Source organism: Gobius niger (genome assembly GCF_951799975.1).
Source record: "Gobius niger genome assembly, chromosome: 6".
Taxonomy (NCBI): Eukaryota; Metazoa; Chordata; class Actinopteri; order Gobiiformes; family Gobiidae; genus Gobius; species Gobius niger.
In genome coordinates, this window is record NC_136857.1 from 16,797,474 (window position 1) to 16,819,595 (window position 22,122).

The 22,122-nt window shown below is 41.9% G+C and overlaps 1 protein-coding gene across 1 annotated transcript in view; it reads left to right on the forward strand.

Annotated features, from left to right (window-relative positions):
• The first annotated feature begins 523 nt into the window (after window positions 1-523).
• The window catches only part of LOC306964492 (metabotropic glutamate receptor 7-like), a 91,372-nt gene continuing 69,773 nt past the window's right edge, over window positions 524-22,122 (forward strand). The window contains exon 1 of the mRNA XM_079558502.1: window positions 524-1,658. Within this exon, the coding sequence (XP_079414628.1) occupies window positions 1,173-1,658 (486 nt within the window). The 5' untranslated portion in view covers window positions 524-1,172. The remainder of the gene's footprint in view (window positions 1,659-22,122) is intronic.

Consider the following 22,122-nt stretch of genomic DNA (forward strand, 5'->3'; position numbering starts at 1 on the left):
AAAGGTTGCCTGGGAGACCAGCACGGACCCCTCACAGACTCCTCTACGTTTTAGGGGGGGCACCCATAATGGAGCCCAAAGTATTTCAGTAATTTCAGTATTTCATGCAATTCCGGAGAGCTCCCCGTGTGTTTTTCTTCAGCCACACAGTTTTGTTTCATGCTCACATCAAACGGCAAACACTCAGACTGTTGTGCCTCTGCGTTTTAGGGGATAGAGGAGGAGGAAGGGGGGGGGGGGGGGGGGAGAGAAAGGCGACGGAGCGAGACACACTGTGAGAATAATCTGTGACGAACAATTGCTTTGCTTTTTGTGTCTGTCGAAAGTCTTGTTTAGGCTACCCTTAATCATGGAAGAGTGCAGACACTTGCGTAAACTTCGTGAAAATGGTTTGTGACTCTCTCTCTCTCTCTCTCTCTCTCTCTCTCTCTCTCTCTCTCTCTCTCTCTCTCTCTCGCTCTCTCTCTTTCTTTCTCTCTCTCTCTGACTCTCTCGCTCTCTGTGTGTGTGTGTGAGATGGGTTAAATAAATGACGCCTCGAGAAAGGATAAGGGGGCTGCAAACTCCGCGCGCACAGTGAATCCCTCGCTGTGACTCATTCATTTAGTATTCCGTGACCGGTGGGGACGCTCTAAAGACACAGCCCGTGACAATTAGCAGGATCTACTGCCGGGAGGAATTCCGGGCTTTTATTTTTTTTGATCGATATACTTTACCTTTTTTTTTTGGAGATGATGTTCTGCGTGGTGGGAGAGAGATGGACGATCCACCCCATGCCCCGGTGTAGTTGGGCTGAACAAGAATGTCCCCGACTTCTGCTGGGCTCCACATTTACCAAACCTCGAATGTAGTCCTTTTCGCTCCAGTTTCCACGTTATTGGTTCGCCTCTCTTTGTCCATTTTGCACTTCTCGGGTGAAGCTGCTTCTGCGTTTTGCTGCTCCAGCTTTCGGATGGTGTTATTTTTTTTGCTAATGGCTGGAACATGTGATGGAAGTGAATCCTCGTCTTCACTATTCAACAAGCTGTGCGGCTTTATTCATGGGTTGTCTTCTAATGTTTCTTTAGCCCTGCTTGTTGACTCTCGTCTTTGGTGCTAAGAATGATGGGCTCTTCTCCGGTGTTTTATTAACACGCTTATTTTTGAAGTCAGTATTTTTCTCCAAATTAACAATGATTCGATATTTGAAGCTCTTTTGGGGAGTGTTTTGCCTTGCGGAATTGTTTTTGGACACTCTGGCACAGGAGGCTTACGCGCCTCACTCAATACGGACAGATGGGCATCTGACGCTCGGCGGGCTCTTCCCCGTGCACGCAAGGGGGGCCGATGGCATCTCTTGTGGGGACTTAAAGAAGGAGAATGGGATCCAGCGTCTCGAAGCAATGATGTACGCTTTGGATCAGATAAATGAGGACACTCAGTTATTACCCAACATCACTCTTGGCGCGCGGGTTCTAGACACTTGTTCCCGGGATACGTACGCATTGGAGCAGTCCTTAACTTTTGTCCAAGCCCTTATCACGAAGGACACATCTGATGTCAGGTGCACGAACGGAGAACCTCCGGTTTTTGTGAAACCAGAAAAAGTAGTGGGAGTCATTGGAGCTTCAGCGAGTTCTGTATCGATCATGGTCGCCAACATCCTACGCCTCTTTCAGGCAAGTCTTTAAAAATAGTTCGGTTTCTATAGGAGAGAGTGTCTACAGTGATTATCTCTCCAGGTTGTTATAAATCCTCCTATAACTGCAGGCTTTTGCATACATGTAAAGGTAGGAGGCTGTGTTTGATTTCAATCATCTGTTTCCAACAGAGAACGAGTCACATAAACATTATATCGAGCCCTCACTATGTCACAGCTTTAAGATGGAAACATTTTACAATAGGAAGAAAGGGGAGGACATTTAGTTTTTGCCCAAAGATATCCTACAACTCCTGGTAACTTGTCACGCAGGCTACTTTGCATTAGGCACCGGTTACCGTTTCCAAATCTGTCTTACGCTGCAGCTCTTATGACAGCGAGTAATGTGTGCGCGAGCTCGCCCCGTTGACTCCTCGGATTGAGACAGCTGACTGCGCCGTGGCATGTCCCCGGTGGTGCTGAAAGAACAGCTCCCGTCTGTTCCTCTCACACTTTGGGGGGAGTCTGTGCACTGACAGGCTGACACACCATCACGCCCCCAAAGCTGCACTGCCCCCTCGTGAGAACACACATGATAATATGAGCAAGTTTTCCCTGGCGCCTATTGCCCTGCCCCTACGGCTCTGGGGGGGAAGGGGTGGGGGGGATGAGAGACCACAAGAAAATGATTTGTGACTTCAGAGATAGATAGCTGGTTTCAAAAGATTTTGCCATTTTTTTTAATCATCTTTCTTTCTTTTTCGAAATGAGCTTGTTTCCAACTCTTTTCTCTAACTGAACTCGATAGCGGCAATTACACAGAATGGATTTACACCCTGTAATTCAGGAGGCTGCTGGTGTTTATGGAAGTACATCTCTCTCTTGCTTGGGCTTAGAGTCAGCTGATGGCTGTAGCTGCATGGGAATGAGGAGAACAGCAGGGCACCCGTACATGTCATTAATAATTAAAAACATATCTCCAAAGCAAAATAGCTAATTGTGAGAAATATAGTGAGGAGTAAAGAAGACCTTATGCACAAATCTGATACAATAATAACTGTGCTTTTTAAAGCTTGTGCGTTTTATTTTGGCCAAAAGCTAAATATTTGCTATAAATATTCTTTGCTGACAGCCCTAACATTATGTGTACAATATTGTTCAGCGCCAGTGCAAAGGAGCAGTGCACTCTTGGGGCGTTGTGAAGAGGAGCCTTTAAACTGATGGTGATGATGCTCTTAATGATTTGTGGTTGGAGGTTGTAACTCACAGCTGTGTCGTTTGGCGTGTTGTTCAATTAGACTGACCATTGCTATGGCTTTGAGGAGCTGTTTAAGTGCAAGAGCAAAGTGCTTAACATGCTTTTAGTGACCCAGCCTCTTCCCCTCCTTTTCTCACATTGTTTTATCTCCTCTGAGGTTTGGCGGTTCCACTATACCCAATGTATACAAGATTCAGTAAGATTTAAGTGATTTTCCGTATCAGAGGCACGTTTTTTGGAAGGTTTGAAAAATGCTCACAGGGCTATGTTTATGTCAGGAAAAGCATTTGCAAATGGCCTAAAACAATCATAATAGTGTGGAGATATTTCGCCCTGTATTTGGGTGCGTTTACGACTTATTGATGATTTGCATATGTTTTCCTGTGTAGAACCCATAAACCTGTGTAGATAGTCCCAGGTGGCAGAGCAGTCTTGCAAATAGATTCTCTTTGATTCTCATGTGTCCAGTTGCCAAACGAGGGAGTGAGTATGTCTATTATGCTGTTACTATAGAGATATGTGGATTGGCAAAATGGTAGATAAATACAAATGAGCATTAAAGGGACTAGACGGAGTTCAAAAATGTTAAAATTCAGTATTTGCTGTCCTTATGTGTAGAATGAGCTCAGACCTATACCCCACAACTGACTCTAAAATCCTGCACTGTCACTCAAAAAGGTGTTAATTCGGGTCCGAAGTGCCGTCATGCATGAGCTTAATATAGAGACTGCAGTTAGGCCTAAGACCTGAGGTGGCAGTAGTGAGTATAAAAATGACCAAATTGCATCTAGTCCCTTAAATGAATTATTTTCCACATTCAATAGATAATGGCTTTACAGATGAATGGAAAACGCATTTGTTTCTAAATTTTTCCACCACATGGAATATTGTCAGATACGTCTGTAATGGTTGAATTGAACAAGCATTTACCGAGAAAAGGAAAGAACATTTCTATTTGTCCCACAGTGAGGAAATTGCACTCGGTATGGGGGCACCAAATCTCTCCGTTCCGAGATTTGTTTTCTTGAGTATTAAGTTGTGAAGCTTAGTTAGTCCTTTGGTATATTGCTGCTTCGTGAGTTACATCCCTTTATGTTGGCATGTCAAGTGTTAAGCCGGTGAGCGTGTAGGTGTAGTGTGCTAGCATGCTGTCAGCGATCCTTGAGAGACGTGTGCAGATTGACAGCAGTTGTCATGAAGCTGCGCCCTGCGTTAGCGCCGCCACTCACTGTGCATATCTTCACGTCGCCGGAGACCAGGATCTAATCAGCGCAGTCTATCCAGGGGGAGAATAGATAAAATCACGCTCTGCTGTAAACCCATTTGCCCTTGAGCCAGCATATTTTTCCAAACAGTGATGAAAGTATTGATAATGATGGCGATAAATAAGACGTGAGGCCACATGACACTGAATAATCAATAGGCAGCACGAGTGAGAGCTCCCAGGCGTTGTACGGTCATTAGTCATTTCAGTGTTTGATTTGGTGCATGTCGGGGATTACGCCAAACATAAAACCCGCGCATCCATCAAACATTGTTTGAAGTTACAAATGCCAGTGCTCCAAATGCACCTGTTTGAATGTGTTTGAATGGAATAAAATGCTTGGTTGATTTGGTATTTTCCTTTGCATTATAAACTTGTGTACAGCCATTCAAATGAAAGGGAGAAGTATAGCCTAGGACGTATAGAGTGCATTTTGAAAATCTGAAAATGTTGTGGTCATGTCATTTTACTTGGTGATATAAGTGTAAGTTTAAAAAAAAATCTGCAGGACAGGATACCTATTCACTAGAGATGCACCGATCCAGCTTTTTTTTAAATATCAATAACGATACTGGGGTTTGAGTATCTGCCGATATCCGATATTTTACTGATACCAAGAGAATTTCTTAAAAGCGGCTTTTTCTGAGTGAAAATTTAATTGATACTTCGCCATTGTAAGATCAATAAAGTCCGATTTTATTGTCATGTTACTGACCAATTATCAATTATATCTATTGATAAAATCTAGCATAAACATTCAACAAGGATGTCTTTTCTACACTCAATATCCTTGGGTATATGACAGGCTTTAGGTTACAATAATGTAAACAACTCACATTAAGTGATCTGATCATTACAAATGTGAGATCAGTTTTTCTTAAACTAAAATACTTTGGCTTCAGCAGTGGCCAGTTTTATTTTATTATGCTATTATCCTTTAGGTATTTCTATCATTGTTTCTCTCCCATCCTTGGTTAGTTTTCGTTAGTATTAGCATGCACCCGCTAGCTTTAGCATGCTATTGCGAACAGCATAATTTTGCGTGGCGATCAAAAATGCATGTTGTTAAAACAAACTCAGGGATGGAATTCTCCAGGTTCTTAGCTTTAAAATGATATATAACATGCCCTTATTAACTTAGATTTAGGTGGTAAGAGTTGTGTTTTTAAGGCGTTGAGAACCAAAACTGGTATTGGGTTCAGTATCGGAAATATTTGTAGCCGATACCCAATATCATATTTTTTACAGTATCTGCTCCGATATCCGATGCCAGTATTGGATCGGTGCATCCCTACTATTCCCCCCCACATCTGTTTTATCTGGGGGCAGGTCGTGGGGGCAGACTTCAATCACCACATACACCTCCTCTTGAGAGACAGACCCTCTAGTGTATCCTAGGTCTCACAGGGCTTAACATCTGGAACATCTGCCAGAGCTAAACCCAGCTCAATTATTATTAATTTATTTTTTAACATCCATGGTATGTGGTTTCAATAACCCAAGCCAAACATTTACTAGAGGTTTGAATTAATTGTTCAAATTAAATTTTGAACAATGCGTCTGCTGTATGTAATTTTATGACATTTGGACAGGATTGAGGTACAATAGCACACTCCGTTCCTTCACTCAACCAGATTTGTTTTGATCATTTTTTAAAGTGTTGTTTTGTTTGTTCTATTCAACGTTAAATGCCACTGCCACATCATTTATTAAGCCCCATTCAAAGTTTTAAGCCTCCTGTCGATTTCAATTATACTGCCTTATCTCCCCAGCACTTCAATGGACTTAGAAGACTCAGACTTCCAGACACTGACCTCTCTCTCTCTGCCCCCTATCGGTTGATCTCGCTCTCACCCCTGCGATGATAACCAGCTCATCAGGGAGGCCAAATAGTGATTGTGGATTTTTATTGCCCTGATGCCTGAGAATGGCTTGTCTGTCGAGGATGCGAGGGTAGCTGGCGAACGGTTAATGCTGGGAAGCTGACATGAGGGATAGATTTTTCAGACGACCCAGGAGAATTGATCGATACTGTTTCCATGGTGAGGCCGATTTGCTGCTAAGATGTTTTCATTTCTCTGCCTTTCATGGTGCGTTGGAAATTAGAAGAACAATGTGGCGGGTAGAAAATGTAGCTACTCTATTAAATTAATTGAAAAAACTTATTTTTGGGCAAAACTTTGTCAAATTTGGCCTCAGGTGTCATGTTGAATAAGTTCAGTTTATGATTTCACGGCACGGTGACACAGTGGTTAGGGCTCGTGCTTCACCTAGGACCTTGAAGATGGTCCTTCAAAAAGGTTCGATCCCAGGACAGATGGGGCCTTTCTGTGTGGCGTTTGCATGCTCTGTGTATGCCTCCCCTACCACAAAAAACATGTACAACAGGCCAGGATGAATGATGTCTTTGTGAGTGAGTGAATGAACGGTGGTGGTCTGAGGGTCGCTCTTCTGTCAGTCTGCCCCAGGGGAAACCATGGATACATATGTAGCTTACCATGTGTTGAGCAAATGAAGAACAAATCTCCTGCACTGGGTGAAGCACTTTGGCTGACTTGTGTCATGTGAAAGCGCTTTACAAACAAGCTTCCATCCCATCTGTCTGTTGTTGACAAAACTCATACGAAAGCAATCATTATTATTTTCAGGGAGGTGGGTGTTGGTCTTGCATTGTAAAGGATGAGAAATTTTGTCCCCCCTGAAAGTACTGGCCTCTTGAATGAATCATGAAATTGATTTTTATCCGTTTGACATTTACATCAGGGAGTGCCGTGTGACATTCTCGGTTGCCTCTATTTTTGCAAAAGACTGAGGGGTTACGCCAGAATTGAAGGCAAGTCAACTCCATCTTGTCGCTGTGTTATAAGATGTGCCCCCTGCAGTGAGCTAAATATGCGATTGTGTGTAAGTTGATGCAAAAATTACAATACTCTATCAGACTTCTGGTTGTAAGTTACTAGCTCTGAAAAGTCATTCATTTCATCATTCAGTTGACGAAATGAGTGGCGGGTAGGTAAAGCCTCCAGTATTTTTATTAGGATGAGACAATATCATCAATTTATATTCTTATACTTTTTAATCAAGCCCGAGGTTTGGAGAAACCCACAACCTCCCTATGATGTGCTCTGGGTACTAACGACTCTGCCATTGTGCTGATAATATTCACAGAGCACGTCATCTGCATTTCATAGACAACGGTTGCTGTATATAAGAGGAGCATGATTTGTTCAGAACAACATGCTAGCACACTTGAGTGAGTCATCGTAGCCTTTGATTAAGAGGATTAGGTGCGCATGTGATTCACTTCAGCCGGAAAACAAAACAAAACAGTGCCGTATGTGTCTCAAAAGCGCAAGTAGGGATTAGGAAGCACTTTAAAACGAGACAATAAAATTCAAGTCCTGCCAGGCGCTGAAGTCAAGAGAGGAGGGCTTTACACGACTATAAAATATTGCATGTACATAGACTATAGTTTTATTACACCTGGGTGAACCTTCTGAATACATTATCGGGTCCAGTGATCCTCGTCCAGGGCCTTGGACCAGAGCCCTGCTGCGTTTTATTCCAGTCGTTTAATCAGCCCCAGACTTATGGACAGGTCATCTGTATCACAGTAGCGCAGTAGGTAGTGGGGTTTTTATACTGCAGATGGCATCCCAATGTACAGCATGTTAAAGACAAGACAAGAGCAACTGTCGGAAAACCATAGACACAAAGAAAACATTCTAATGATCAGCTACACACAGAGAAATTATATATATATATATGTATATATATGTATTTGTTTTGAGAAGATAAAGCACTGGATCAGGGCCAGATGTGTATAAACGTCATGTTTAGCTAGTCAAAGCAACACAGCATCTTGGCTGTTAGGAGCTGGTGATGTCCCGCTCCCTTCAAAGTTACATGTCAGGTCTGAGGAGAGGTGAGCCCACTCACAGAAAAGACACAATTTGTGAAAGTATTTTTCACTCATTAGAAAAAGTTTGTCGTTTTATTTTTGCTTTATGATCGGTTACAGTTTGGAATAAGGTAAACTTTGTCGTCCCAGAAAGTTAAGTAAGGATTAAACAACGAGGAGCCGTGCATTCGACGGTTATAATGCACGACGCGGAGTCAAGAACACCACGACGCGCAGCGGAGTGGTGTGGTGATATCCCAGTGATTTAACTACCGGACTACGTGTGCGGTTATACGAAAATAATGCACGCTTGTTAGCACCCACCAGCCAATCAGAATCGAGTATTCACCCAGACCATGGTATAATTAGTTTTAAGTAAGTAAGTAAGTGCTTTATTTGTCATTGTACTGGTGTACAACAAAATAGCGTTAAGGCGTTAGTCCGGAACTGCTGCGACTGAGCTGCGCCACCACTGTGGGTCAACGAAACGGTGCAGTGCCTCCTGGGTTGTTCCTGTTTCAGAGCGTGGTGTCCTGCACTGGTCAGCTCCTCCACCTCCTTCTTCCTCTTCCTCCTGCGCAGCTCCCTCTGCTCGACAAGTCTTTCACCATCTTCTGGGAAGAGCTTAGCAGTTCATCTGTTTTATTCTCCAGTGAATGTCCATTAGCCAGAACAATAGAAGGCATGTGTGGCTTTGCTGAGTCTTGTCCGGATACCTGCTCGTTTGTCCCATTTTTGTTTCCTGTAGAGGTGCTACAGGAATGTGATGCCTCCACTGTGCTGCAGGTGTGGGGGGCTCTTGATGCCTCTTCAGTGTTTCAGAAGAAGAAATGTGTAGGTCTCAAATGGCTCATACGCTAGCTGTTTACTTCTGGACCATTATGGACTCTCTGCAGTAAAAAAAAAATCCACCAATCCCCACAAGCACACGGCAAAGACGTACAAAAGTATCCAGTAAAACAATGTGGAACACAGAACCCACAAATGCAGTTCGCAGAAAAGGGCAAAAAACCGAGAGAGAGGGAGGTTGCTGCACAATCCTTTCCTCTTGTGTCCTTGGGCAAGACATAGCATTTTGAGTGCAAGGAACAATCCGCTTCTGTTATTAAAAACTGTGTCAACATTTCGGTTTATCGCTGCAGGATTCCCCATGTCAATCTTTTATCTTAAAACTAAAACACTGGACTTACATTTAAACAAGAAGTGAAAGAAGTTTCTGTCCCCATCTTGGGAACTTTCTTATGGCTGGGTCTGGTGACCGCCACGGCCACCAGATATAGATGTGGATGATGTCATCACAGTGATCACATCCCCTGCACGGCTCTATCCCATGTGGGGAACAGCTGGAAGCGCAGTCCTCCATGCCTATTGGGTCTTAATATCACATGTATTTCCCCAATAAAATTATGTAATCTCCACAATTGATTAGCTTGAGCTACTGTTGTTGACATCACGGCCTGCTCTACGCGAAGGAAATTTAGCCCTTTTATCTGGAGCTAATTATGTCTTGCCGCTGTCCTTGTTCTCATTGCCAAGCCCTCGACGTGAATCCCTCCAGCCTCACGCCTTACACAAACAAACTGCTCTCAATCAATACAAACACGAGTCGAGGTCACCTGTCCACCACAATATAGCAGGGTCACGGAGCAGAATTGCAACAGAGGACAATTGAATTTATTTGTGGTTTAATGCATTTTCTGTAAACTTGGAGCTGTGTGACTGAAATGGTGTGCGTGTTTTGCACTGACTTGGTTCAGCTGAAAAGCCCCGATGCCTTTTATCGTTTCATCGATTTGATCATATTTGAGAAATGCAGATTAAATTGGCTTTTGCCCCCTCATGCAGGCCCATCAAAATCTAAACTAGATAACATTGCATTTTCTCCGCAATTAAATTTAATGAACTCTTTCAATCAAACTGCTGAAACAATTTGTTGTGATCCTGTTGTTGCTTCGTATCATTAAAAACTACTGTGTTTGGTGAAAAAATATTGAGCGGAGATTTCATGTCATTATTTTTTACGACTAATTTAGACTGTTTTGTCTAATTGGATTCTGGCTTCTGCCTGTAGCATTGCCATTGAAAACAGCTCTTAAGTACTAGAGTTTTGAACACCATGTTTTAGAGTTGTTAAAATCTTCACCTCCTCCCCTGATTACACACCGCTGTATATCATTTTGAAAAGGTGAAGAGGATAGTCCCAACACAAATGCGCCGCGCTGTGTGGTCGACTTATGCAATATTAATCCGATGAATAAAATATCTGCAGTACCTGTCAAGCACATTGTCATTTTTAGTGATGTGAGGTCAAAAAGGTCATTCTCCTGCCACAAAGGGATAAAAAACATGCGCAGCTCATTTTAAGGTGGCTGCCATCCCCGGAGGCTTGTACTTATGGGCGTGAGGGGGGGCTCTATATCCAGCTACATCATACAGACCTGTGTAAAATTAATGGTGAAATGCTCGGTGTGGAAATAGTGACAGTCATAGTTAAAACATCCCACCATCAGACAGCTCTGACTTCCCAGAATCTCTCACAGTGTATAGATTTCCTCAAGGCACTGTTCTTGAAATGATAACAAGTCCGCTCAAAGTTGAAGCGCTCTTTGTTTAGAGGTCAAGACTCTTTCTATTTACTCATAAACCTCTATATCTCAGACAAAAGACGCACCTCAAAGTGGTCAGTAATCCCTTAAAACACCGCCGGCTTGGCGGGATCCCTATCAAAAATGTATCATGTTGTCCTTGTCCTGTGAGCGCCCTTCGCTGGGATATTAATACCAAAAAATGCACTCCCCGGTTGACAACATTTTCCCCACCTCATTAAAACGTTCTAGCCCTGTAAGGTCAGTTTATCGGTGGGTCAGACGATGGCGGACGTGTCGGGCAGCCTATATTTTAGTGTCACTTTGTATTAAACATATTCTGACACTTGCGGGTTTCTTAAGTCAAGTTTTTCACCAACACTGAAGGGGGATGAGGCCAAGTGCTTAAAAGCTTAGCCCTGTTCACACCAGGTCATGGAGTGCTGTTCCTTCTCAACACGCTGTCAGTACAAGTGTAATATCGGGCGAGGACATGTCTGCGTGTGTGCCTCTGTATCGAGACTTTGTTGTAAGTTTTTTGACTCGGGTATGTGTTGTTGAGCAGAAGGAGCCGAGGAGCAGGAAACCCCATTATGTCCGATCCTCTTACAGGGATGAGCGGAGAGGCAAGAGGCTGCTTTTTGGAGCCTGGTGCGGGCTTCTCACTCATCCCGCAGCACCAAAAGAAAACTCTCCCAGATGTCTCTGCGGGAAGTGTCTGGTGAGGCGCATCAGAACAAATGCTAATACGCTTTCCGCCAAAACACACAATGACGAGTTAATTGCTGGGCTGCGTGACTGTAACAAGAGAGTATAAGGTAATATTAAGGATTGCAACATTTTATTCCCTGGAAATATCGGTGCAACAATATGCAACTCACTGCACGCTTAAAGGCAAATTGTTGGAAGGGAAAGAAAATGTGCAGTATTTAAAATTTAAAACACATTAAGACTGGAATGCTTAAGTTTGGTAGGTGAATGTAAAACTTTTTGGAATATCTGCATCATTTATTTCACACATTTTTCACGACTTGTTTCAGTGAATCTTTGTGCTTCACATCTCCCATCATCTCGACTCCTGTTTGTGCGCTCTAAGCTTAACATCAAAAACATTTTTTTTTCAAGTGGAAAACTCAATGTTCGGCTTTTTAATTTGCTCATTTTCAGAACACGTTTTTTCCCAAATCCTGCAGAATCAGTTAACGACTTAGTTAAATAAGTGCTTTAGTGCTTCCCCAGTGCTGGCTTCTTCAAAGGGAGCCGTGTTTTGTAACTTGGTCTTTGGTTCGTTTTTCTTTTTCTTTTTTTTTCTTTTTTCGTTTTCTGGTTTTTATCTCACTTTCCCCTGTGCGTGTGACTCCTTAAAAATGATGCTGCACTTAAGGCTAATCCCACACATCTATTTTTTCTCCCTCTCCTCACAGAAAAGCTGGTTCAGTTTGAATGGAAAAGTGGGTCATCAAAAGGAAAAAGAAAGAAATGCTACCTTTAGTTCTTTTGTGCATTTGCCTTTGCTGGAGTTGATTCAGGTAACATGCAAAGTAATCTCTGCACCAGTTCACTGCACGCAAGTATAAGACTGAAGTCACATCACACTGTCCCGGGAGATCAGTTGAGGTGAGCTCCCTGTGAAACTGGCACGGCACTGGAAAGCACATACCATGATAAGTCACATGGTCAAGCAATCCATCAAGTTGTTTTGTATATTATCCATTATCATAACACGAGTTGCACCAAACATTAAAGCAGAACTAAGTAACTTGTTTACCTTAATAAATCCTTTCCGTAGTCCATCTGGGGGTAATACAAGTGTTAATGGGATTATTGGGGGGTCTTTCATCTCCCCCTGGTGTCTCAGTACACGCTAATAGAATCATGAAGAACAAGCGAACAGGCAAAGCTAACTGCGGGCTAGCGCCACTTAAACAGTATTTACAGCCAAGCTTGAGTGAAAAAAATGTATCTCCATTGTGTAATTGGATGTACAATATCCCTCTCTCCCTTTGTCTTTTCTGTCAGTGTAGTGTTTACTCTCACGGACAATTAATGAGTAAAAAAACGCAACATGCTACATCACCTGCAGTGGCACTTATGGCCTCTAGGGGCATGAGTTACTTACTGCTTTAAAACAGTGAAACAATAACCAATCTAGTGTCCAGACATAATGATATCATGGCATTGTGAACTCGAGCTGACAAAAAAATGGAGGAAAGGGAAGGGAGTGAGTTCAGCAAGAGGGACTTTTTGTCTTTCCTAGTTTTGGACGCTTACAGATGCATATTAGGTTGTTGAAGTATTTTCTAATCATCAAAATTTGCTTTTAGATAACATTAAAAGTTCAATTTGTCCTTGCTTAACCTCTTAACGTCCACCTGAACCGCGGACATGTTCTCCTGTGTGGCATTATTTAAAATCTACGTCAAAATAGCAACAAAAAACAGAAGAAAACGGGCATGAAAACGCATCAAAAAAAGTGACAAAAAGTGACAAAATAAAGGCACAAAAGAGTGACAAAAGAGCGGTGAAAGTGCAGCACCAAAGGGACTAACACTCAACAAGAAAGCAGGAAAAAATGTGACAAAAACACAGTAAAAAAAAAAGCCACAAAAGAGCAACAAAAAGGTGACAAAAACTAATCAAGAACGTGGCAAAATTGAGATGAAAAAGAATGTGGAAAAAGTGACAAGAACACGAGGAAAAAGTTGAATTGGCCTTCGCTTTAAAAATGAAGCATTACTCTGGCCTATAGGCTGTAAACTCCAGTCTTTTTTATTTGGGTAATGATAATAATAATAATAAGGTGCTTTATTTGTAAAGCTAAAAAGGAGAAAATGCACTCATTAAAGGGACACCGCGTAACATTTTGGACTATACTGTTACCATCAGTAAAAAACATGCTCTTAATGACCAGCTCGAGATATTACTGCAGTGGGTAATCAAAGAATGGATTTGGATGAGGACCTAACCTCTTTAAATCTTCAATTCTGCTGACTTTAGTCACATCTCCATGGAGACAAGCTGGAGACGTACCCACTCCCGGTAAAGTTACAGTCATGCATTAGCAGAGCCGGGCCACTCACAGCAAAAGCGCATGTTTGTTTCTGCATTTATGAGGTACTTTTCAATGATGATAAAATCTGTCATAAAATAAATGCTTGTATTTCAATTTTGTTTATTGTGTAAAATTCTACGCGGTGTGGCTTTAAGGTGGGTGGTAAGATGTTAATTATCAACAAATAATTAAGCTACATAAAATTGCGTGTGTTTTTACATTGTCATACATTTTTACTTACAGTCAAGTGGCTTGTCAGTCAGCCTATCTTCAAAGCTTCCTGTATTCGCGGGCTTCTAATTGATGTAATGGACTTAATGAGATCTGTTTGTTTGACCGCACAGTTTTATGCTTTCATGATCAGAACTGCCGAGCACAGGAAGCCTTGGGAAGAAAGAGATTTACGGATGCAGTCAAAGAGGACATGAAGTTAGTTGGTGTGAAAGCAGAGGATATGGTTAGATGGTTATGGTTTCCCCTGAAAGGAAACAGCTGAAAGGGATATACACCCTGGTGACACAAGCCGTAAAATCCATTCCACGTTCTGCTTGGCCAAGTCTTTTTTTTTGCGTGGTATATTCCATTGTATTCATTCATGACACACTGTGACGTGCTTTACTGACAAGAAGCGCTCATCTCACATATATATGAACGGTCGTATGTGGGTTCATTTCTTGTCCTTCACTTCTATTACCCCAACACCCCGGGGTACCAAAGGGAGCTAACAGCAGGTTGTAACGCGGAGCCATAACTCCGGGCAACACTGTATACGTGAGAATGAATTATTAGCTTGGCCTCTGGTGTTAAAATATCTTTGGATTTCTTTTACATAATGAAAGGAAATGAATTTGCAGTGTCATTAGGTTACATTTGAAGTCCCCGGTGCTTCTCCGTAAATTATGTGGCAGTGGTGCTGTTATTTTTGTGTGTGTGGTTGACTATAAATGCTGTATCTTTAGATCAGTGCATACATTTATTGGAATAACATACATAGAAATGACTGCACCACGATCTGTTTTTCAAATGCAAATGTATCAGTGGTGCAAAGTAACTACATATCTATACATTTTCTAACAATAGACCGTACCTACTTTCTGAATGCATTTTATCTACCACACCTTTGTCTGCTAAAGTGAACAGTTAGAATAGCAATAGCAGTGTTTGTGTAGTATTTTATTGTGACAGTTTCAGGTATTTTTTGCCATCTGTTTGGATGCCACAATGTTTGGAGAATACAATGAAACTTAGGCAATCATCCTCGAGGCTGACGTCATTCTTTTACTTGTTCTTTTACTTCTGCAGTATCAATATTTTGTAGTATGAGTACAAGCACATTTACCTGCAGTATTTTTCTCATCATTTGTCTTTTAACAATGTGCTGGTGACAGTATGTAAATAAAGGAATCTCTCCTCTTTGAGACCTCCTTTAACTACAATTGACAGGGGAGCAGGAGTGTCAATGAGAGGATATAGTGTGTTTTAACAGTGTGTGAGCATGTGCTGTTGCCTTCATTGTGAGTATGAGGCAAATCAATAGAATGTAATCTATCAATGGATTATACATACAGCTGTCTCATTCTGTCAATTCTCAGGCCAAAGGTCCATCAGATGTAACAGCGTTTTAGTTACTGATACCCAGCACCGGCCAATTACATTTAGCTCAGTGCTCAAGGGGTCAGGAATATGTATATGCCTGTCTTATTATGTTAGCAAGTATGTTGATAAACACCTGAAGTCGTAAAGTCAGAGACATAAATGCTCACTTGGGAGATAGTTTTGTAACACCTGATTTTCCTGTGTAAAGCACTGACTTGATTTCAGGGTGTGCACTCAGAGGGGCGATGGCTGAGCTGAAGAATGTCTCTGGGGCTCCATAAACTCGATACTGGGCTAAAACAACAACAGGTTTCTTGTGGTTAGTAATAATTGTGCTCACAGTGTGTGGGCTATTTTCCTGTCTCTGAGCACAGCAGGAGACACATCACACCTTTTTATTCAGAGAGGCCATCTAGACAGGTCATGGGGCCGGAAAGTGCACCAAATGAACGATAAATACAAAATCTAACCAAACTTTTAAAATGTGTTTGCATTGTTGACTCAGAGTAAGTGACGTGGAACAGACAGGGCAGCCATTTCACAGTTCAGCAGCACAGTCTGATCTCTGAGGCTCACATTCTTTAATACATACTTTAAGACTTTAATATTCTTCAAAGTTAAGGTTCAAGTACTGTCTGTAAGTTCTATGGTCAGATTTTCTGCACTTTATACTGCAGAGTCCATTACCTGCAGAGTTTCTTCATCCGGCTAATCCCAGAAAGATAGCAGAGCTATTACTGCCCTGTATCTCAGTGTAGAGCCTCCAATTCACCTCCATGTTTTGGATCGGAAGCTATTTATTTAATACTTCTGTTGACTCTCAAAGTTTCTGAATTAACTTTGTACAAATGTTTAGCTGCTGTTTGGCACAGCGTGTTACTTAGTCTATTTGACATTCACAGTCTGCTCAAAGAAATGGATGTTGTACTTTTTATGTAAAACCAAGCTCCTTTACTGTAGCTGGTGACATTTCTTTTATGCTTGTCCGATACTTTCACGTCTCGACTGGTTGACTCCACTTATCTTCTCTGCGTATCTAAAACTTATGTCTGAGCTCAGCCCACTGCTGCTCTGTCTTTGCCAGAGGAAGTTATGCGAGACGAACTTCTCCCAAAAACACAAAGCACATAAATCTCCTCGCTCCATTACTCCGGACACTTCGTCTGATGGATCATGATCTCCGTTGGAACGAGCCTGTTTACAGCCCGCTCCGCCTCACACTGTCGACACTTGTTCAGAGCTGGCAGCTTTGTCAATACAGAGAGGGAAAGCTTCTGAAGTTTGGCCACTGGACAGTTGGTATATCTCTAGTTATGGGACACACTTTGCAGGCCTATAATGTCAGTGCAAAATGAAGGCAAGCTATAATTAATGGAAACATCTTCTGCAATGTTCTAATGATAATATATGGGATTCCTATAGGGCCTTTATAGACTCTCAAAGCACTTTAGTATATCCCATTATTCATTCCCTCCCCCTGCTCTCAGTGGTGGTGGTATATAACAGAGATGTAGGGCAAGTCGTCTATATGGTGAGTTTGAGTGAGAACATATGGTCAAGCCAGCAAATAATACCGTCTCCTGCCCTCTGTCCATTGTCTATTGTTGTGTCTGCTGAAAGTACTGTCCTTTGAAGCACTGAAAACGAAAGCATAGAAAGGACCAAGAGTCACAGGTGAGATGTAAGATCCCTGTCAACGCTTTTATCTCCCGAGTGCCGTAAACATCACACTCCATCCCCCTGTTGCCTGTAATTCCCAGGTTTTACAATTCACTCCACACTCGCTAATGAAACATCTTCACTACATCAGCACGAGCCTTAATGTGGCAAAATGAGTGCAAACTTGATCTGAGGGATTTCACCTCATCTTCAAAGTCTTCTCCTCGCTCAGATCATTAAGAACTCATTATGCACATCAGGGGACAACAACATACTTTGAATGTTTAGTACATAGCTAAATATCTATTACTTGGGCAAGCTTTAAGCAAATATGGGCAAATTAAAAATGAAAATGTTGTTATGATCAGTCACATTTACTGGAACTACTGGATCGATAAATAAATTGCTCTAAATTGTTCAAAATACTTGGGCTGAAATACTATTGGCTCCTCTGTATTTAGAAAATGTATTTTCAGTGTCTTGATGAAAGAGTTTTCGACCTTACTTACTGGGCAGCACGGTTAGGGCTCGTGCTTCACAGCTAGAAGGTCCCAGGTTCAATTCCTGGCTGGACAGGGCCTTTCTGTGTGGAGTTTGCATGTTCTCCCCATGTCTGTGTAGGTTTCCTCCAGGTACTCTGGTTACTCTGGTTTCCCTTACCACTTAAAATGTACAATAGTAGGTTGGCGATGGCGCAGATTGGCAGCCTCCCTTCTGTCAGTCTACCCCAATGAGCGGAAGTGGCTACAATAGTAATATACCACCAGCAGCATTGAATGAATGAATAATAACTACAGTATGGCGCTTTGAGAAACTTGATGTCACAGGCTTTAAAATGCAATACAAGTGTGAGCCATCATTTTCATTACTATGTCAACCTGGATAGACTCAGACAAACGCAGCGATTAGGAAGATTTATTGACATGTATATTATGTTAGGGCGATCAGACCCCGGCGGTAGACATCAAAATGTGAAATAAAGTCAGTATGGATGAGCAGCTTGGAGTTAGGGATGTCTTCCCCGGAGCCTGGTGGTGGTATGGAGACCCGTGAAGGATGCAGCAGGAAGAAGCCGTGGATGAAAGAGGCGGAAATGGGGTGGGGGTGGGTCACAGCACTCTTGGGAAGCGAACGAACCATGATTGCTGGAGGCTTGAAAACAGGACCGAGGGAGACGATCGGCTGCTACGGAGGTGCAGCTGTTAAGCTGATCGGCTGAGGTGGAGGTGTGGCCCTCACAGAAGTGATCATTGGCTGGAGGTCAGTGATGCTGAAATTAGTTTAAATTAGTCCCAGGTTGAATTTACGCCTAGGCTTCATTATTTAAAAAGCAATATTTTTGACCAAAATACTAAATCAAAATTAATGACAAAGATGCGGGAAACGTCACAAAATCACTCTTTTAAAGGTGCAAGCGGGACACTTTGGGGGAAAAGTTCATGTTTTTCAGTGTTGGCTGCCTGAGATAAGACCAATGTAAATCACATTTTGGCAGGCCAATCTCTCTGAATAGCTGCAGCAGTAGTTTTATTTCCTCTGGAGCGGTTTGGGATCCTGAAGGCTGCTCTGATCACTGCTGTCTAGACAAAAAGAATAAAGGTGACTATGCTTTCGCCACCAGCTACGCGTCGTCACAGCCTTGAATTAAACTCTCAAGGTTACATCCGCTCAGAGCCATGAGCTAACTTTACTGATCAGTCTGCTTCTGACACTGATGCAACCGCTTCAATTAGAGTTTGTCACTGTGGGCTGAGGAAGTGAGGGCTGAGGGTTTGTAGTCACGAGTCTGATTGGGACACTGACGTAAGTCTTGTGTGTTTGAATCTCATTTCACACTGTATCTAAATGGAGTTCTGACTATATAATGACACAAGGGACTATGCGTATAAATGCATGCAAGACAGATTAATATTTTAGTTTGTAAACAATAGACTGTTTTTTTCTTTGCATCACATACCGTCACCAGGATTAGTCAGATACAGTGGACTTTATTCAGTGCTATTAAGTACACTGGTTCTGACAGCCATATCTATATTTTTTCTTGTTTCACGACTCTATTTTAATTGTGAATTTGGATTTCTGCTTAATTTATACAATATGTAATAATGAGGGAGATGTAACACCAAACGGTTTTATACCAAAAACACAACATTCTTCACCTTACTGCACACTGCCCACGTATGGACTGTATCGACCATTGCTCTGTCGTATACTATATCCAGCTGTGTCTGCCTCTTGGCCTTTCAGCAGCATCGTCATGTTTTCTGAGCTTGTGTTGTCAACGAGCTACTTTAAAATGTGAACCCAGAGCATTTTTAAATTTGATTGTTCATCTGCTTATTCATTACGTCCATCTAATTTCTGCGTCACTCCCTCAGTCTGCATTCTTCCGGGTCTTATGGCCTGTTTTAGATTATAACGTTCTTTGTTGTTATGCCGTTTTTCCCCGGCATGAGATTGTATTGTGAATGGCAGTTTAAGCGGCTAAATGTGGCGGTTCGGGGTAACATAAGAACATCAGCTCTGCATAAATTTCACTCTAGCAGTCTCTAGCGTCGTCTCCCTACAGCACTGCAAACACTACAGCAGGATGCACATTAGGCTGCTCCATTCAAACTTGAGTAGGGAAATATTTAGTCATGTGCACAGCCTCTATAGGCGAAGATGAATGTGGGTTTTGGAGAGATTTGCAAACAGGTGTTGCTGCTGTACTTAGTGTTCTTAAGCAACTCTAAGAGGCAGCACTGCTAAGCCAGCACATATCGGCCTCCCTAAACATTTAGTTCTGTTCTCTGCGAAAGGAGGAAGGAGACAGATAATTTGGAATTTACTGAGCTTTGAAGGCGATGCTCTTAATGTAACTTTTTAATTTAGATCAAATAATGTAATATTGTCTCTCTCCATCATAGTAAATATTATGTTTTTTGTGTATTTGGCCTGTTCAATAAAAAACACAAGAGCATTTTAGAAGAATCCTTTAACTTCAGCCAGTAGCCAGCACCTATTCTGAAAATTACATTTGCAAATTGCTATTCTGATGTTATGCTAAAATGTATGCCTGTGCTATGAATGAATAATTACATCGGTACCCACTAAAGAATTCAATGTAAGCGACCAAGAGATAAAATCGAGGACACTCACTCGGCTGCATTGTCTGTTAGAGGAGAAATGGTCCAGAGAATGACTGTGTGTCGGCCTAACTCTGAGGATCATTGTGATGCAGGAGGAGAGCCGAGGTGCACTGCTCACAATGGAGGTGTCAAGCCTGTGCGCTCCAGGTGTAGGCACAAAAACATGTTCACTCTGTGGTGAGTAATATGTCAAAGGACCAGACCGAGCGATGAGCCTCGGCAGAGATGTAAAGATGCTGCTCCGCGCACCAGAAAATGCAGCTATTTGTATTCAGCGTCCAGGAAAATGTGCCCGTAGATAACTGCACATCCCAAAGCTGTTTGCATTGAGATTTGATTTTTTCCTTAAACATGCAGCCTGTAAGAAATATTCTTTCCTTTTCGGGGTTATCAAGTTGCTTAACTCCAACCATGGCACAGAGTGGTTATGCACATTAAAGGTCAGATAGATTTGTTTTGTACATACTTCAAAACTCTGCGTTTGCGAGGCAAATATGGTCAAATCTCATTGGTTTTATTGACATCCATTGTAATGTTTGTTTATTTTAAGTTACTAAAGCCTTTTATGGTGATGTACAAGGTGTTCTTTTTTTCACTTTAGTCGCCAGGTCCCTTGGGTTAAAATCAGCTTGTCTCCACAATCCCAGAACCTGACCCCAATCAAGTCCTAATCGGTGCAGGCGCCAAGTATTGAAAGCTCAGAGACAGACTTCTGGAGGTGCTTAGCTTTCAAATGAGGAATGGCACTTTCATATGGGGAAACCTAATGAGCAGCTTAAAGTGCATATGACAGGTTTTAATGCTTTTGAAAGTATGGCTTATTTAGATGGATAACATCAGTTGCAAGTTCATAAGTTGTATAATTGTTTCAGCGAAGCAGCAATTTTAATGAAGAAATGTTGGGCAGAAAAGATATTTTTATTTTTAAGCTGCTGACAGGAAGTGACATAGAAAAGGAACATACCAGAGCAGTTTGACTCATTTCCCGTCGACTTCACATGGTTGGCATGGCAACAGTTTAAAATTGTTTACCTTCCACTATGTCACTTTCTGTCGGTGTCCAAAAAAGAAGTGGAAGAAACATCACAAAAATGGCCAAACTTGAGAAAGCTGGTACAATCTTGAGCAACATCTTAAATATAATCATGCACTTTAAGGTAACCCGAGTTCAGTTCAGACTTTTTAAAGTACTAAGAGTGCATCCTAAAGCAATTACTTTTCATAAATCCAACATTTTCTCCAAGTTAGTCATAGTGGAATGACACTGCATGTAAAATAAAGAATACATGTGAGTAATGTTTTCTGATCTGCAGCAACATCTCTGTTTTTAGTCAAATAAATTACAACATTTGGAATTGATCTAATAAAAATAAGAATAATTACTCCCAATTTCTTAACACCTGAATACTCTCACACACACACACACACACAAACACGCACTCACAACTTCCTGATAACATGGCCTTTTCATTATCAATCTAATGTATCTGTACATTTTGTTCCAATTAAAACATAAATGAATCCTGGCGAAGGCACAGAATGTCGTTTTGTGCCCCTTTGGTTGTACAGAGGAGCCTTTCATAAAAACGTTGGCCCGAAAAAGAACACGACCTTCTTCTGTCCACTTTGAAAAGTAAAAATCAATGCCGTGAATCCATCTGAAATGTGAAACCCAGTGGCTATAAAGGATATATTGGATAACACTTGTTTTTAAAGCCTTTTGTGAGATTCGTGATTGTCACACCTGAGGAGAGGGAGCCATGCAGCCGCTGTGATCAAGGCTAACCTAACCTTGTCTTTTTCCGAGGGCTTTTGTTTTGTGTGAAGACAAAATTCACAACTCAAATTACAGAGTGGAGTGGCAGTACAAAAGCATGTCTGTCATGTTCGTAACGAGAGAGGCGCCTTCGAGTCACTAGGTCTGACTTAAAACATGGATTTGTGACAGAAGCACTCGCACCTTTTTTTGAGAGTGGGGATGTTAGCTTTATTTAATGAGATTTAAGAGCTATTTAGTGCTGAAAGGGGATTTTCAAGCCAGGTTTAGACTCTGCCATC